The 18,623-nt window shown below is 42.8% G+C and overlaps 2 protein-coding genes across 3 annotated transcripts in view; one reads left to right on the top strand and one right to left on the bottom strand.

Moving 5' to 3' along the window:
• Positions 1 to 1,317: 1,317 nt before the first annotated feature.
• On the bottom strand, positions 1,318 to 17,926 carry LOC135394553 (ufm1-specific protease 2-like). The gene is made up of 13 exons (XM_064625353.1): positions 17,737 to 17,926; positions 16,862 to 17,083; positions 15,999 to 16,209; positions 12,357 to 12,553; positions 12,115 to 12,211; positions 10,635 to 10,786; positions 9,738 to 9,840; positions 8,810 to 8,956; positions 8,564 to 8,736; positions 8,116 to 8,214; positions 4,018 to 4,120; positions 2,986 to 3,110; positions 1,318 to 1,443 (listed from the first exon to the last, which is right to left on the bottom strand). The coding sequence occupies exons 1-13, from the start codon at positions 17,779 to 17,781 to the stop codon at positions 1,357 to 1,359; spliced, it is 1,761 nt and encodes a 586-aa protein (XP_064481423.1). The 5' UTR covers positions 17,782 to 17,926; the 3' UTR covers positions 1,318 to 1,356.
• Positions 17,927 to 18,006: 80 nt separating this feature from the next.
• The window catches only part of LOC135394552 (serine/threonine-protein kinase DCLK1-like), a 38,949-nt gene continuing 38,332 nt past the window's right edge, over positions 18,007 to 18,623 (top strand). The window contains exon 1 of one of the 2 annotated variants that reach the window (XM_064625351.1): positions 18,007 to 18,130. The gene's annotated coding sequence lies outside the window, so the exon portion shown is untranslated. Of the gene's footprint in view, positions 18,131 to 18,159; positions 18,235 to 18,623 lie in introns of those variants that run through there. The other variant, XM_064625352.1, reaches the window with a different exon arrangement.

Raw genomic sequence — 18,623 nt, 5'->3', positions numbered from 1 at the left:
AATTGGTATTGAAAAATGCAGCAATGCGCATCACGCCACGCATGTACACGACGCTACGACAGGACCCTGTCCCACATTCACGGCGCGCCCGATAGGCATGCACACGCTTCTCCAGCTGTCTGATTGGATGCCGCCAATCATGATTCCTGAGGATCCCATTCGCTGCCGCCAATGACGGCTCTGTTTTTATTGTTCTTCTAAACGGTAGCGCTGTGTGAACTAATTTTGCGTGCATTTACTAATTGAAACACGGTGCCCCTTTAACTGTTCCCTTCCTACCGTGCATATTAACTGTGTCCGTGCTAGAAATTTACACTAAACATTCTGAGGATGTGAAGGATAAATTTGACAATTTCTAGTTTTGACTAATAAATAATAAAAAATAATAATAATAAATAATAATAATAAATAAATAATAATTTCTATTCCTTGCACGTTATGATTTAGGACAAAAATGTCTCACTTGCAAGAACATGCTTGCTGCTTTCAGTATAGTTTCGTGTGTTTATTCAAGAAGCAGGCAATCTGTTATGCAAGCACGCACATTTGCACACATGCTTTACACACCTTTAAAGTAAGAGGAATAGTAAATATCATATATATGTGAAGCACGAGAGTGAACATTTCATTTCCACTGCTCATATTTACATTTATACACGGTGTGCGCAGGTAGTCTACCCACATTTGTGCACGTAACACATTGATTCCTTGCTGGATGAACCTCCGGTTGTGCACGATGACACAATTGTGTAAGCAAGCAATATGTTATGTGCACAAATGAGAGTATACTTTATCCACAGTTGTGCACACACACACACCTTGTACAGCTCCCGTCAACCTTAATAATAACACTGCAACAAATGTGGTCTCGTTCCCGATCGTGATTACAGCAACCCTTGGGGCCATGAGAAAATCTTAATTGAACAAAATTATTCTGTTAGTTTAACGCAAGGATTTTATTCACTTAACATTCCCCCAGTTTGGCTGTTATCATGCTCGCAAATGAGACAGAATTTTTTCCAATGTTATTATTAAGGTTGACAAGAGCTGTACATTTAATTTACAGTGAACCCTCGTTATTATGACCATGGTCGTTCCCGAAAATTTTGGTCATAACGCGGAATTGTCATATTAACGGGGGAGATTTGCAGGGCTTTCACAGCATTGTTCCCCAAGAGTGTGGTCGTAAAGTGCGTACGTCAGATTATCGGGGGTCACATTAACGAAGGTTCACTGTATAGAGTTTATCAGTGACTGCACATTCCATTCTGTTAGGCGCATTGCTTGCCCTGATTATGTGCGTACCCAGCGAAAGAATGCGGTGAAAAAATAAGCATTTATTGCATAACCTTACTGTCATACAGCACTTGGAACTTGTGGCAAACAAACGTTATAAAAAGACTTCTGGTCCCAGAAAGAGTTATTCTTCCATCCACACCATCCCTGGGCAAGGGGAAAGGAAGACACACATGAGCTGTTACATTTTCAGCACATAATCTGTGCTTTTCAGACCTGCAACAAGTACCGTAATTTCCGATCGACAACGCGCACCAACCGAAAACTAGACTAGAAAAGTGCCGTGTGTAACACACCCAAGCTCAGTCAGTGTGCTTATGCTCAGAAAACAGAGCATTATGTTGATATCACACGATAATACTTTAAGATATTTCATGTTTCAGATGTTTTGATGATCATGACAGACGACATAGTTTATCGCGAGCCGTAATCTCGGCATATGGCACACCGAATTTAACGTCAGTTGAGGAAGACTGCGTGTTTAAGCAACCTGCACCTTGCTGTCATCCTTGACTGGGTTCAAATCCGCAGCCCACTCGCGACTGAAAATTCCACATATAACGCGCACCACTTATGCACCTGGATATACGGTACACTCTTGGTTTTCAAGATTGCAGAAGCAAGACAACTCTCGCTGCTGAAGTTGCCTTCCGTGGGGATGGTAGTTAAAAAATGGACACACAAATATGTCAGGCACAAGGATTCCCCTGTAACACTTCACTGACAGCATGTTGTGCATTACAAATACCCTTGCCTTGCAAGACACTCTTGTTGTTTTTCAAAGTTACTTTGCAGTATGTATGCACTGCAATGCATGCAGTACCCACTACACCTTCCCTCGAATCAAACAAATTCGGATAAATGCAATTTTGTGACACCCTAATGGAAAATGTTGAAGTTTGGTATTTGAGATAGCTAACTAACAACTACTTTATTCCGAGATGATGAGTGGGGAGTTTCATCACCAGGGGCAATAGATAACTAGCAATAGATAATTCATGTACAACAACATTGTTTTTACAAATGTAACCCAAAAAATGACATATAACGTACAGTCTTGTGAAATCTGTCTTTTCTTCGAAAATAAGGGGCCTTTGTTTTGGAGCTTTTAAATTCAATACACAGCCACGACATTGGAAAAGCTTGTGCAACAGCTGCATGCAAAGGGGAAAGTGTCACAAAACGTAAGCGCAATTGAACAGAATGCATGGACGGAAAAACCACAGCACTATGTCCTGTACCAGCGGACATAGCGGACCACGGACACAGCGGACCACGGGTCGCTAAGGCGACCCGTGCTCATGGTGGTAGCCAAGGTCGCGCTCAAGACTGGGAGGTGGTGGGTTTGAATCCTTTCACCGGCGGTACTGTCTGAGGTTTTCCCTGGGTTTTCTGAAGACTTTCCAATCCAATGTCGGCATAGATCCCCATGAAGTCGGCCCAGGACGCATACTAACCAACCCCCCCCCCCCCCCCCCCGTTTCCCCACTCCTTCCTGCTGTCCACATCTGTACGCCGCTCATAGCCACAGTTGCTTCGTGGTGCCCACACATAATTTTTGAAAAAAAAAACTATGTCCTGTTCAACTGTGCTTATGTTTTGTCATGTTCTACACACAAGCCTAATCGTCTACGTTCTCCATTTGGACCCTAGCCCAGTTGAATGGTAGACAGCACTGTTGAGTCTCACCTTGTTCTGAATGACAGAAAGGTCCTCTCCACCAGTGTAGTGAGGATCTAAAATAAGATAATGGGCATCCCCAGTTTTTTCATTGAAGGCTATGCCTATGATGGTGTGTGCCAATACACCACCTCCTGCAAACAGAGAGGAGGCATATGTCAGTATAGAGAAATCAAGTCATGCTAAGAAACTCAGGAACATTCACTCAGACCCAACACAATCTCTCTTACATTGTTGTCAGTCATATTCACTTAACACACTTCTGTTGGGCATCATCTCTGTTATGTAACATAGTACAGATGGTTTTTACTTTCCTGGGTTACGCTTTCGCGAATTTCGCACATGGTTTCTCCAAACTTTACCCTCTCCAATGCACAGACACATTGCCATAGCGTTGGGAACACCAGTGCTTGACCTACGTTACGGTGGCTATCATTATATGCATAGGGCCTTGTGTTTTCAGGTTTTATGCTTTTTGAAAATCACGCAGTAAAAATCGGTTATTATTTCAGGGGCCGTAAAACAGTGTAACATCAGGCAATATCGGGTGGAAAATAAAAAAATGAGTGCTTCATGCATTTTACATCAACATGAGATGCGGAACATAGCGTCCACTAGTGCTGGTATTGGTGGCTGATTTGGCATTTTACCAAGTTAGTTTTCGGGTTTTACTTTAAGTGACGATGATGCAAATCGGGGTGTAAAAACAGGTTTCACCTACACACAGGGCCGCACATATGCAGTAGTGGCCGCTGCGTTGCCAAAGTCAGGTTGTGTGAAATAAGTGGGGGAAGTACAAACGTTTGGACACCCAAGTCGTAGTTACACAAGCGCCTCAATTATACGAGTACAGTGATTCCTTTTTTCCTCAATACCCTGGTGAGCACGGAAATGTGTGCAACATGTAGGGAACCAAAGATATCAAAGTATCGCTTTATTTCTATCTAAGAAAAAAGGCTAGGTCAACTAGTGTGCTTCCTTTCCCATTTTCTTTTCTAGAAAGCCCCGTAACTGTACCTATAAAGACACTATCCACCTCACCAATCATGATAGGCGTTCCTTGTGTGTCGAAATGCGCCATAAGCTCTCGAGCTCTGGATGACATTTCGGCGCCCGCATTTACACATAGTGTCTTCGACTCAACCTAGGCAAAAGGAAAGAAAGGATAAACGTTTCTTATCTGCATACACATCCACAAAATGAACATCATTCCAAACTAATTTTTTGCACAATACACCAGCTCCAACACAGTGTGGTGGGCTGACAATTCATATTCCTACTTGCACATATCACACATTATTGATTGCATAATTAGTATTTTGTATTTTTAAGTTTCAGATCATTCAGTCAGGTTTTACCTCAGAGAAACTCGTTAATTTTGGATCATATCAGAATGAAATATAAATTTTCCATATTGCAAATTTGTAACGATGAAGATGACACACAATACATGTACACTTAAATACATGGTTGCATCACTATTGAAAGTATGGAACTCCACTGAACACTGAAGTTATCACATAACATGTAATAATAAAAAATGTGTAAACCTGTCAAAATTCTTTTGGTTGACTGCCTGTTAAGATATGATGGACCTGGAATCCATTACTGCTCAACAGTAATCCAAAACCTCTGGCAAGTGCAGCTCTTTGGCAGCAGCACTTTATCATTACATACCAGTACACCAAACCAGTACCATACAGATATTTCATAATATCAGCGTAAAACCTTTCTGCTGATTGTTCCAATATTTATGTGCCTTAGTAAAGTTGGTTCTGACTTGTGACCACATGGTTGTGACTGCCAGTCACTTGCCAAAGCTGCTGCTCTAGACCTGTAGTGGTCGTTACGTTAGTGTAACACAGTGCATGTTACTCTGTAACGAAGCGTACTATGCACAACACAGAGCAGTATCAGATTGTTACAGGTACCTCGAAGATGTTTATCACTAGGTACTTTGGGAGGCTACTTGTTACATTTTCATTAGAGGTGTGCGAATATTGATATTTTCTAATACGAATCGCACACGAATATCTGCAAAATTTTCTTTCAAATATCGAAATATCCCATCATAAGATAACGGCTTTTAAGCTCCAAAGGCCAGAATGGTCACAGTTGCGTTCTGTTGATCCTTAGAAAAATGCCCCCAGGACATGCAAGAATATGTATTAATGTATTGGCTTAGCATAAGGCATACATGCCTATGCATTATGCTAAGCATACTGCACATGTACAGTCAAATTATTTTTAGAATGAAATACTGTGCTGTTATCATGAGGAAAGTTGAAAACCGTAAAAAAACTTGCACTGTGTTCGCATTGTAAGTGCTGGTGAATGAACAGACAGACAGAATTAGAGCGAAGACCCAAAGAGTAATAACATGTTCAGAATGTGGGATGGTTTACTGATGAGCAAATCTAAGAAGAAAATGAAGGTAGCATGTGCTCTCTTCTTGCACTGACAATGCATTGTCGCCGCATTTGTCGTGTAGGCAAGAAACTGCACGGTTTCACTGTACTCTAACGTGTGCCATCACGCGAGAACATCATTCCTAATGAAAGGAAAGTTAGGTAGCAAGCGAGCTGCTGGTGACGATCTATGACTTGAAAACCCGAGACGAGGTAGGGACAAAAACAGACAAACACAAACACGGTCTCAAAGAGTGAGACCGTGTTTGTGTTTGTCTGTTTTGTCCCTACCTCATCTCGGGTTTTCAAGTCATGGAACATCATTCCTGACAGTAATGCATGGTTTGGAACAGCCCCATTCATAACTCAGGAAAACCGCAATCCTAAACGATGTTGTATGGCTGTGCTTATCACGCGTGATAGTTTCCGCCACGTTTTTGTTCGGCTCTTCTTTCATTTCACGGTGAAAATCTGTGCGCACGTCTCAAAACATAGGCGCGCCGTCGCGGACACGCTTGAGTCGTGAGAAAAATCGCTCCATGCGAGTCAGGCTTAAGGCCATATGCGTCTTGCTATCATCTGTAACAACAGTTAGTGCAGTTTCAAATGACTTTGCAGCATTATTGTCGTCCTAGTTTGCACTTTTAACATGCAGTCGCACAGCGCTGGAGTTGGAGAAACTATGTCGATTATAGTCACGTCCCAGTCCTCGATTATCGCCGACATCGCACGCTACCATGATTGCCTTACACTGACTACCACAAATCGAAACTGAAAAGAATGCGTTCGAGACCCGGGTTTCGGCTGTGCATGCGTCACAACAGCGGTGTTTAGCTCAACGCTGACTAAATTTCGATATTCAACTGGAATTTCACCGAACTGTAGGCCTCACACGAATGTTTAGAGTTCGTTGGCAATCCACTAAAGCCGTGACTGTGCTGACGATACATGAAGCGTACCGCGGTTTCCTGTTTGGCTGGGGTTAATACAGCCAAACTCCTTTATAGCGAACACCTTTTTAACGAAAATACCACTACAGCAAATTTTTTTGCGGTCCCGCTGGAGCCCTATAGGTCCAATAATGGACATCCTTTTTAACGAAAATACCTTTACTGCGATTTTTTTTTTGCTGTCCCCTGAGTTTCGTTGTAAAGGAGTTTGACTGTAGTTTCGTACTAGTTTCGGTTTCGGTTTCGAACGTGCAATGACGCATTCGCAGAAATTGTTCGGAGATGAGCGTACCTCGAAAGCTCGCGCGTCGCTTTGCAGCTGTTCTACTGTTCATGTTCGTCGCTGTTGCTGCAACATACAGATTCCAGCCCGCACAGCGCAGCCCACAACAGCACTTGTAGTAAGTCACTACAATACAGTCAAACTCCTATATAACGAACTTCAGGAAACCGCGGAAAATCTTCGTTGTAAAGGTAACTTCGTTAAAACGGATGTTTCAAAAGAAAAATTGGTAGAATTTCATTGTTCTGATCAAAACGCACATCATACATTCTACCTAGAATACACATGGAACCTTATCTCTGTTTTGACCTTTTTACCCCCCTCGTTATTTCGGTACATTCGTTATAAAGGAATTCATTATAAATGTCCGAAGTATAAATTGAATCCTATGGACGCTTGACCAGACCGCGAAAAACGTTCGTTATAACTGTCTTTTCGTTATAAAGGCGTTCGTTGTAAAGGAGTTTGACTGTATTCGAAAAAAATTCGGATATTCGAACTTCTACAAATATAAGCTTTGAATATCAAATTTTCAAATACGAATACGAAATGAATATTACAAATATTCGATTCGTATTCGAAATTTCATATATTTGCACACCTCTAATTTTCACCAAATTACCACGAGCAATGGGGTAGAGGGCTGCCTGTTGCAATGAAACACATTACACGCTTTGAACAACAAATAAATTAACAAAAGAGTGCTACTGTAGCTGCTAGTAGGTACTTTCGAAATTACTTCAGCTGCTAGGACTACCCGAATAGAAAAGCCGGGGAAAAAAATTGTGAGCAAAGAGCACAAGAAACAACCAAAGTGTGCAAAGAGTAAAGTCTAAAAGAATAGGATCACGAAGTAAACAAGAGTGAAGCTGTTATTCTCTAGGTGCAGTGCTGAACAGCAGTTCATAGAAGACGAGAGTGCAGTCATTCTTTCCTTGGTGGCACCCTTGTGGCGGACAGAAGCGAGCATGTGCACACATTTCAATAGGTGGTCCAGTTAAAATCCCTTTAGGACCTCATGATGATTTTAATGAGATGAGAGCAATCCGGGAACCTCAAATACTGGTGCTCGCTGTTCCGTACACTTTTGTCTAGCACCGTACTTTAAGAAATTTTCTTTTCAGGTATATACAGGTACTGCCTGCGGCACGCTTGTCTGGAAATCAGCACCCTGTGGTTTATCCCGTCTCAAATCCCCAGGTGTTGCAAGATCATTTATCTTGAGTAATAAACGCATGCAGCATATGGTCTTTCTTCAAATACAATATTGGAACAACATTTCCGAGGGCAACCAAGGAAATATGGGCTGCAGAACTACTGACAGGCAATTCCAGACAACCGTGTTGCAAGCAGTACCTCAGCAAGGCAGCCCAAAAAGAAAACTGTGAAAAAATAAATAAATAAAATAAAACACAATAAAAAATAATACTGAAAAAAAAAGAATATATATATATATATATATATATAGAGCCAAGAATGGTTCCCCATGTGTGCTCACACCAAGTAGATTGTTGAGACAATATCCAACTTCCATGGATCCGATCCACTGTTTTGACCCAACAAAAGATGAAGGCTTGTCTCCAATGTTGACAAGAGCCTGCAGAGACAATAGAAACAATACATCAAATCATTTCTGATAGTACCATGTCTGGTTAAAGATTTAGGACCCACTTTAGAGATTAAAGTCTCGCATTAGCTTTCCTCTCTGAAAACCGAGCTGCAAGGCTGACGGGTCGCCTTTTACATTATGGTCTGACAGGTGCATTAACAGTGTAAGTCCGAACTCATTATCCATGTAATAATCTTTCTCTGAGCTCTTCCTTAGTGAGGCATGACAAAAAATGCCAGAGGGAACGTCATATTCTGGCATACAGCATGTCTCGAGAGCCTTGTATGCAGTTCAACAGGCAGCTTGCCTTTCTGAAAAAGCTTGTTTGTGAAATTACCTGCTGTATCTCACGATGGCTTGGCACAGGCTGTCCTGTGTAGCCTTGTATGCGGAACCACGAGACGATTGTCTGCAAAGAACGATATGCACAACCCCATCCCTTGTCATCTATTCGGTCTTGCATGTAATGCCTGTACTGGTATTGGCCTCGTAGCAATTGCACTTGACAGCCTGTTGTGCAGGAAAAACAGTGATGATGCTACAGCTATAAATGGTACAGTGCCTACTTAAACAATGAAATTACCAGAGGGTGGATTGAGCCCCAAGTGAGTGTTGCGCAAGTACGGGTCGGCTGCAAGCTCTTCCGGAAATGCAAAGTGATTTGCTCTCCGGAACAAAGGACGGTTGCAGGGAAGCAGAAGTAAGCGGTGTAGCTCCTTGCGATATGAGGCTGTGGGAATGACAACGTGTAGCATGTAATACAGTTGCAGACCGTTAATCTGGACTTGTAGGAGCCACAAAATTTGTCCGAATCATCGAGCAGTCCGAATTAGTAGCCAATGACGAAAATTCGCTTCCAACAATGGCCTTTATTAGAGACATTCAAACTGGTTTGAAAAAACTGTCAATGCGCATCTGTTTAGCAGCACGCACTCTGGAAAGAACGTCACGTCGCATTTCTGCTAAGGTCGCGGTGTCAGAATACACAGTTCCGAGCATGTCAATGGCCGCGATGATCTCATTAAGTTAAAATCTCTCAAGATAAGAACTTGGGCGACGATTTCAACATCTGTCAATTTGCCCCAAGGTTCGGTGCACCGGTCAGCATTGGCATAAGCGTCGAAGTGTCGAAGCCGACATTTTGTCACACTAGCTTCTCGTGCTGCAGATTACGTGAGACACAACTTTCCACACGTGCGCGCTTCTCCTCCCAGGACGCGGCGTGCCGGTGGACTGACAAGCAGGCTTGGAAGTTTGATCTCACGGTTTCGAAGTTCGAAATACAGATTTGCACAAAAAGTAGGTGAGGTTGGGCCAAAATCCATACGAATTATCCAGCACAGACTCCTCAAAACGGTCTGAATTATTGGAAGTGAAAATGCATTGGCTCTATGGGGACTTTGATGAAACCAGAGTGTTTTTGTCAGAAATATTGGAAAGTCCGAATTATTAGGGTCCGACGATTAAAGGTCAGCGACTGTATTAATCAGAACGTACGAGGGAGTAAGTACCTAGGTCAGCTTCACTAACTTCAGCGGGATAAAAGACTGTAACCCAGTGGCCGCACTCCACAGGCCAGAAGTGAAACGCCTCAGGAATGCAGATGCTGTCAGCCTGTTGAGTGAAAAAAAAAATTGAAACAGGGTGTTGAAACTAACTGAAACAGAGTACTCCCCATGGGAACACAAATTCTTTGAAAGCTACGACCATAGATCACCTAATGCCTAATGGCCTTAAGGTCATATATATAAATGTATGAAGCCTTTTTTCTCCAACTTTTTATAAAGTTTAAAACAGCCAAAAAGGCTTTCGAAGCTGCCAATGTTGTCTCTGCCCTACCATGATCAAATTTCGCAAAACGCTTGCAGCAAATTTTTCTGAGTGTAGTTTCACGTGTGTAGTTTCAACTGTTGTCGTAGGCGAGGCTACCATTACTGTGTATTCACACGAGTGACATTCCCCAGAATACTCCGGTAGAAGATGCGAAAAATATCATAGCTTGCTGCTGTCATGTAAGCATGAGCACTTAACATCATGTCTTTTCATGCACTGCTAAGTGTGAGGACACCCTGTGGCATAGCCCTAAGATATTCTGTAGCAGACGACAGGAAAGGACTCAGGTGGTGTCGTCTGCTAAGTGTGCAGTACGCTACTCTCGATATTCCAGCACAGTGCGAATGCTTAAAATAACATGCAACGAAACTACTGGCAGAAACACTGTGAGCAATGTTTTGCCTTTTCTTCTACTGGAATATTTTGCGGTGGTCACTCGTGTGGTCAATGCATGGTCAATGACATGAGGATGTTCCGCCACCAAAGTAAGAGTTGTGTTGCTTTTGTCTTACACTTCAGGTTGTAAATGCACTGCATAACATGATACATTGTGAATTAAAGTATATACTACATACCTTGGAGAATTTTGATATACAGTTGGTCATTTGATCAATCTGGTTGCACAGTTCTTCTGACAGCAAAGTAACCACCTTTGAAAGGGCATCATTCATGTTCACCGTGGCTACAATGTCCAGACATAGCAAGGCAGACATGCTTTTGAACACCTCTGCATGTAAGAGAGATCAAACAATGACATGCTTATAGTTATTGCTGCACCCATAGGGCAAAGTGAGCTTGCAATCAGTGAAAGCTTATCGAGACTGTACCAGCAAGTCATACATGTCCCACACATCCTTGTTCTTTTTCTTACTACTTTGGCTACTTCTACCTTGCTTGCACAAGGCAAATCGGTACTCGGTGTAAACAGTAATTATGCATATCTGCAAAAACAAGTAAGAATGCAGGATAGCCGTTGAAATATGCACATATTAGTTAAGAAGTCTGGGGTCCACTCCCACTAAAGTTTGTCTATCATACGTGCTTCCACATTCCTGAGGTTCCTTACGCACACACTGTAAAAAGAGTGTGGAAATGCAAAACTCAGTAAAGCAATTCAGGCCTGACTGTTGTCTTCACCTCTGTGCCAAAATTCAGGGCAAGATACTACCTTCTCTCGTTCCCAGTTCCTCTGAACAATGGGGAGTATGAGAATGATGGCAGCAATGGCACAGAGAACAGTGGTTAACATACAGAAATCAAGAAATCGTTTGAATTTGTGTATTTCGTATATGCTGAGACACATGTATACCCTTGATGACAAATAAACCTGCTCCCCTCTATAATTTTATTACTTTAAGATGCTTTTGCAACCAGGATGCACGCCTGCAAAATTTTCTAAGGACAATAAAATTAAACAAATGAGGATGACTGGTGTGGACGTCTCACACTGGAACTCCAATCATGCCAATGGAACCCTCGTTTTCGAAACATCCTTCTGTCTATGCTACTGCGAGATGATAATTATAACTAGGGTTCCGTGTTTTCGGCATTTGTTCCTGGGGAGACTCGGCGGGTGTTTTTCTGCATTTATGTGTTTTGTGAAATTCTGATATTTTTGGCATTTTAAAATTTTTACACCAAAAATAGATGTAAAAAAATCTACAGCTATAATCACTAGGGAGAAGGGCCATGGAGGGAGAATGCAAAGAATGTCCTTTCCTTTGTTGGAGGATTACAGCTGTACTTCAACCTTCTTGACCCACTGATCAAAGTGTTACAGTGGAAGGTTTTTCCCTAGCAGCTCCGCAATGGGTATACCCCGGATTCCACCTGGAAACCAGGTGAAGGAAAAACGAAAATCTGATGCCCCGGAGGAAGAAAAGTGCAATCGGGTACCACCATTTTCGGCATGTAGCACCATATGCAAAACTATAATTTCGGAGTTCTTCGGAACATGCCAAATTTCCAAAAAAATATTCGACGGGTGTTTTTCAGCATTTTTTGACAAGTGCCAAAAACGTGGAACCCTTAATTATAATACAAAATTATGCCTACTTTTTTGGTAATGAACCACTGGTGTGCACATAGTTCCACAACCCTCCACGGCTGCTTCGCCGGTCGTCTGACTCAGAATCGTAAAGTTCAGCACTTCCTAGAACAAAAAGACAAAATTGGAATGTCATAACCAAAGGCATTTTACTTTTGACTAATGTCCTAATTGTCTCCTCCTTGTGTCTTTTCACACGAACCAAAAATACAGATCGTAAACGTCGCATAAAACTTATTCGGTATTTTACCTGTGTCATGGCATCACCCTTGTTCCTCCTTTTGCGACCACTGTCGCCCGATTGGTCAACCAAGTCTTGGATGGCCTTTTCGATTGACTCTCGCCGGAGTAACACATTAGATCCGACCAATTGAAATGCAACCACTTCAGGAAGGAATTTCTTTTTGAGGCGATCTGCAGCCACTTCTAGGTTCTTCTTTAGGTATACTGTATTGTATCACACACAAAAAAAAAAACTTTAGAAAGAGCATGCTCTGAAACTACGTATGTGAACACACTTTCTGAAATTCGAGTACAACCAGATTACTATACTCTGAATCCCTGTACTCCTGAAACTCGGGGTGCCGCGGTGAGCTCTCAAAGTGGTGGATCATGATATCAGCCAAAAAACGTCTGGGTGGAGACCTGTGTATCCTCCTTTTACATGCTAAAGATGGGCTTTCATGGAACTAGGACACACGATGGGATTCCCACGTCGCTCAGTGCCCCAGTTCCAAGGGCCCCCTTGTGTGGTGACCTGTTCCCACCAGGGTGAGTGCCACAGGAGGTAACAGGACACAATGACGACACGTAGATGTGTAGCATCTGGGCTACACTGGCAAAATTTGCATGTTGTAACCATAGAACGATAACGTAAATCCTGGTTTCTGGTATCATTATCGCAACAGTGGCTTGAATCGGGCGACTTGGATTGCACCACCAAATCCCCGATGGCATATGAAATTCAGAGGGAAACACCCAACTTTCCACGAATTTCTGTGTGAAAATATTAGCAAATTTTCATGCCTGAAATTGCAAAAATCATAAAACCCGAAAACAAAGAGCCACAAGCCACTGCTATGCAGGTGTACACTGGAACTGTAGGCACATTATAGAGGACACATACTGTAAAACCTTTCAATTTTACGGCCCCAATTTTTTGCAAATCTGGCATAGGACATATACAGGGTGCCTTTTTTTAGGCGATACAGATTTTTCATGAAAAAATTATAAGGGCTATAGACATGCTGTTTTCACTTCTACCATCTCTGGGCCGGCAGACGTTCTTGGCCATATGTTGCTCAACTGTCAAATGACTAATTACCTAAAAATCGTTAATTAACTTTTTAATTATACAAGGTGTGAAGTTGTCCCAATGAGAACATCTGTTCCTTTCGGTAACCTGATATCGTAGCCGTTTTCGGAACAAAAATCCGTTTGGTAGATCGTCTGCAAAAAATTTGTGAAGGAACACAGTTTTTTTCTTTATTTTGTTCATTGCGCATCTTCGGAGACCCGTCTTTCCTTCACTCCCAATGTGAGAGGGTGAAAGAGCACACTGTCGCCTCTTGTGTCCTGAAAAAAGATTAACAGAAAATGCAACCCAAGATAAGGGCAGTTCCGATAGCGTCACCCGATACATGTGTTTTTGTTTTGTTTCCGCAAGTTAAAGCTCATCTTCGATGCATGAGGTGGCACTGTGGTGGCATCTTCGACGCATGAGGCTCCTTCACCACCTCACATTGGGGGTGAAAGAAAGACGCATCTCCGAAGATGCCCAATGAACAAAATAAAGAAAAAAATGGTGCTCCTTCACAAATTTTTTGCGGACGATCTATCGAACGGATTTTTGTTCTGGAAACGGCTACGATATCAGGTCACCAAAAGGAACAGATGTTCTTATTGGGACAACTTTGTAGCTTTTATAATTAAAAAGTTAATTAACTATTTTTAGGTAATTAGTCATTTGACGGTTGAGCAACATATGGCCAAGAACATCCGCTGGCCCAGAGATGATAGAAGTGAAAACAGCATGTCTATAGCCCTTATAGTTTTTTTTATCAAAAATCTGTATCGCCTAAAAAAACGACACCCTGTATATGTGGCTACTTAGTTTAGTGAATTCTGGATGTCAAAGTTTGTGGCTTGACTGGTTTTTGTCTTGACAAGCCCAAGAATGCTTGCACCGCATTTGATAAAAGCAGCATTTCACATGCTTCTGCTGCAAGGTAGTTCAAATGCTTACTAGAAACCTGCTCAACCAGCATTGTGAAAATAAAGTTAGCGATCGCCAGCATGGTTCTTGAAGTGTCAATTCTTTATTTAAATTTCTGCGCACTCTTAAGATTCACGATCTTTTTTTTTCAATTCGTGAGATCTGTAAAACAATAGGGATTGGAACATGAAGGGCTTTACAGTACATGTGGCTCTCTTTGTTCTTGGCACTTTCAGTTAGTGCACTGCACGGGCCACATTTTTAAAGGGACTATGAACTCTACCAAGCTAGACCGCCGATTGCGTCGGCTCCAAATGGCGATTTTAACTTGTTGGCTGCGACACTTTTTGTATAGATGAATCTGATAGGTCAGTATCTTGACCACATATAGCATGCTGCTAGCCAACCATCATCCGCAATGACAACGTTCTCGCTCCTGATTTGTTAATAACGGGAGGCTGAGCCTATTATGTGGAGCCATTACGCACTGCATTATGGCTACAAAATAGGCTCCGCCTCCCGTTTTCAACAAATCAGGGACGAGAACGTTGTCATTCAGGATGATGGTTGGCTAGGAGCGTGCCATGTGGTGAAGCTCATTTTTAAGAGAGTAAAGCAGAACGTTATGTGTACCTGTGCGTTGGCGTCTGATTTGGTTCTACAATTCTTGAGATGACGTAACAATGGATAGAGATACCTGGATGGTGGTGCGCCTAGCCAACCATCATCCTGAATGACAACGTTCTCGTCCCTGATTTGTTGAAAACGGGAGGCGGAGCCAATTTTGTAGCCATAATGCAGTACATAATGGCTCCACATAATAGGCTCCGCCTCCCGTTATCAACAAATCAGGAGCGAGAATGTTGTCATTGGGGATGATGGTTGGCTAGCAGCATGCTATATGTGGTCAAGATACGGACCTATCAGATTCATCTATACAAAAGGTGTCGCAGCCAACAAGTTAAAAAGTGGTGCGCCTACTCGCAGGTATCCAAAAAAAAGTGTGTTTTGTATTAACGCTGCACACGTTATGAAGGAGAAGTATTGAACAATAAATTGTAAATAGAATTACGAAGCGTAGAAGAACAATGTCACACCTATTACACCCGTAACTAAATACATGTAGATAGGAGTTCTTACCTCCTTTAAGCCCTAGCCTGGCCAGAGACTAGCATTCTTTCGATTTGTTTGCCTGGGCCAGGCCCAGTGGATCTATACCTGACCTGGCCCAAGCCCGAGATATGTCTAGGCTACCCGGCCCGTCAACTACAGAGTAGCGGGCTATAAAAGTTAGCACAGGCTCAAGCCCAACACAACTCTGTCACTCTAAGGACCCGGTACTAGAATGTTGAACCCGCACCCAGCAGCGGTTATCGTGAAGTGGGCCTTCGGATAAACCTGAGCATGTGCAGTGCTGTACTTTCAGTTTCAGAGGCAATGATAGAAAGTTTTCGTCTTTGCAGAGTGATGAAGTTTTGTGAGGAGATCCTAGAGTGCCATACTGATGCCATAGTGATGTTGTAGGGACCAATAACACCGGCTATGATGCAGCTGCTTGGATGTCTTTATCCGCAATATGAAGAAACAATGCGGGTGATCAAATTTAAGCATCTCTGTACAGATGTCGCTGCTGTAAAAATTTTGTGGACATTTGAATGTCTGTATACCAGCACTTACCTACGTCGGCATCCATCTCAAAAGCAAGTTGCACCCTTGCTCGTGCCCGCACACTGCATGTTCCAAGGCGTATGTTTTCCAGGACGGATACCTTTTCTGGCTCAACGAAAGCTTCCAGGCCGAGGGTAGCCAGTTTGGCAAAAACGGTTGTCTCATTCCTAGGTGTTGTGTACAGTAGCACAGGGTTTTCTGGGCCCTTGTGTTGGTATTCCTGCAAAAGGTGCTTTTACTTTAGAAGTGCCACTTTTTTGTTTTCTAAAAATAAACTGAACTACAACACCTCAAAAACCTTTCCTTCCTTACACAAGAATGGACAGAATCAAATAAGTATGTCAGAGATTGGGTGGACCCTGTTTATGACCTTTGGCTGGCCATCTAATAGCCACACTAAACCAGTGTCCAACAAAAGAATGGCCTGAAATGTAGATTGTCAACTCGATTGGAGATACTCCACTTGAGCTATTGTACTGCAGTGCAGTAACACGGTCAGCGGAATATTTTGGGAGGGGCTCTACGGGAACTTTACATGGAGGTGATGGATTGCACACCTGTTTTCCCTTTCCCAAATGCACTGCCAAGGCTACAATGTTGGGGGGGGGGGGGGGGGGAGCCACTCCACAGCTGCTGCCCATAGGGCTCCTGTAGTTTCATTGTAAGTGCACTACTTGTCACAACATAGAGTGATGAGGCCAGCTACTGCAGCCAATAGAAATGAGTGTAGGGCAGGGCTTGAACGTACATTTCATAGGTTGAACATGACTAATGTACTGCCTCAAGACTGGTGAGGCACTGATTGGTCTCCCAATCGTCAAAAGAGGAAAACAGTGACTGATTATCGTTTAATGACAGTATTCTTAACGCACCTCGAGGTACTTGATGATAAGTCCATGGCAGAGTCCAGAAATCTGATCTTCAGTCTCTCCACGTGAGACGCAGAATACTCCGACGATATCATAGCCAAATGAAAGAAGTACATTTGGGTTTTCCAGGGCACATCCAATGCAGTGTGCCGTGTTCTTTGCAAACCAGCCATACACAAAGCCTGTAGTTGGCTCCTTTGCTACCTTTTGATATTGGAGCAGCTTCTGAAATCGCAAAAGCACAGACGTCATGTTTAAAGCCTTCACAAAGGGAAAGCAGATGTGTATGCACTTACTTGGACAAGCTATTCGGCAACTGTGCCAGTTATATTTTGTGAGTATTATACGCCCTTGACTGTGCATTATCATACTTAATTACAGTGCGTGAGTTTACCTCACGAAACAATCATCATGAACAACGATAGTGATATTGGTCTGTGGGTTAATACTGCCCACAGGAGAGCTCTTTAATGTGCGCTGAAATATCGGTACGCGATGCTTGTACCAGTGCTTGATGTCCATCGCAGACGCCGACGTGTCTGACACCAAAATACCATGCTGGGTTATCAATTAGGAGAGGGGAAAACATTGCACTGACGCAATGATTAACGACAGCTATGCGACAGTTAAGATGCTAAAAGTGTACTATAACAAACAAGCACGAAATCTGCAGAGCGAGCATATGGAGATGGTGTGCAAGCATCAACTACGATCTGGCAGGAATGTAATTGCAAATAATTTGTGCTAATCGAAGACAGTATATGGAACTTAGTGTACCGTGGTATGCAATGAGCGTAAGTGAGAACGTGAATGACAACTACAAGCGATTGTCATCACGAAAGAGAGAGAGACACTGCCGTGTTCATTGATCCAATTACCTCGCAAAGTGCTTGAGAGATGATGACATCGTACGAATTAGACATTTCAGGACATACAATAAAATACACACTACACTCTCGTCCTAGAAATGTTCAGTTAGGAAAGGCCAATATTATCACTTCTGCTCCTTCGTTTCAGCTCGGTTTCGAAACTTGTACACCGCGACTGCCATGAAAGCTCTATTTTAGTTTCTTGTTCAGCCGCTAGATGCCGAGCAAAACACACAACACGTGGCGCGGCGGCGCGGCAAGAAAACGAAACAACTTCCTTCTTTCATATGCTTCTTTTCTTTCGTTGATTTGTAGTTTCGTGTGTGGAGCTTGTATCGGATGACTAATCCCCGGAGTATGCTTTGATTTGAACTGCAGGGATGCAGCGGGCTCACAAAGAAAGGTCAGAGGTCTTCCCCGTATTCTACACTGCAACATTACTCAACAAATAACTCTGCCAAGCTGTAAGGACTGTAAGGGCTGAGGGCTGTAAGCTTTTTCCGAAATGTATGTTCCTCCATGTGTCATGCAGTTGCATAGTTTGAATGTGATTACATCGCGCTTTCACTTTTTATCGGACAGCTGTCGATAAAAGTGAAGGCATAGACGTTTGTACTCAATAACAAAGAGCAGAAACGTGAAATACGTGTGCTGCACAAACAGCACTGCCGTTTGAAGGCGTCATCTCGTCTTTGCGAGTAACAAATGTGATTCGTCTCGAAATTATGAGTCGTTATGGAGGATATGTTGTGAGCATGCTTGGAATACGTGCTCATCTGTTGGGAGATGTGTCGCTCTGCCGTAAAAGTCTCAGTGGCATGCTTTGGAGCCCCGTGTTGCTGTACGACCGGGGTGGCTGTTTTCTATTTTCTTTGCGGTTTGAATAGGGCATCCCC

Source organism: Ornithodoros turicata, chromosome 5 (assembly GCF_037126465.1).
Source record: "Ornithodoros turicata isolate Travis chromosome 5, ASM3712646v1, whole genome shotgun sequence".
NCBI classification, from domain to species: domain Eukaryota; kingdom Metazoa; phylum Arthropoda; class Arachnida; order Ixodida; family Argasidae; genus Ornithodoros; species Ornithodoros turicata.
The sequence above is the reverse complement of the archived record's forward strand: the minus strand, read 5'-3'. Positions and strand labels throughout refer to the sequence as shown.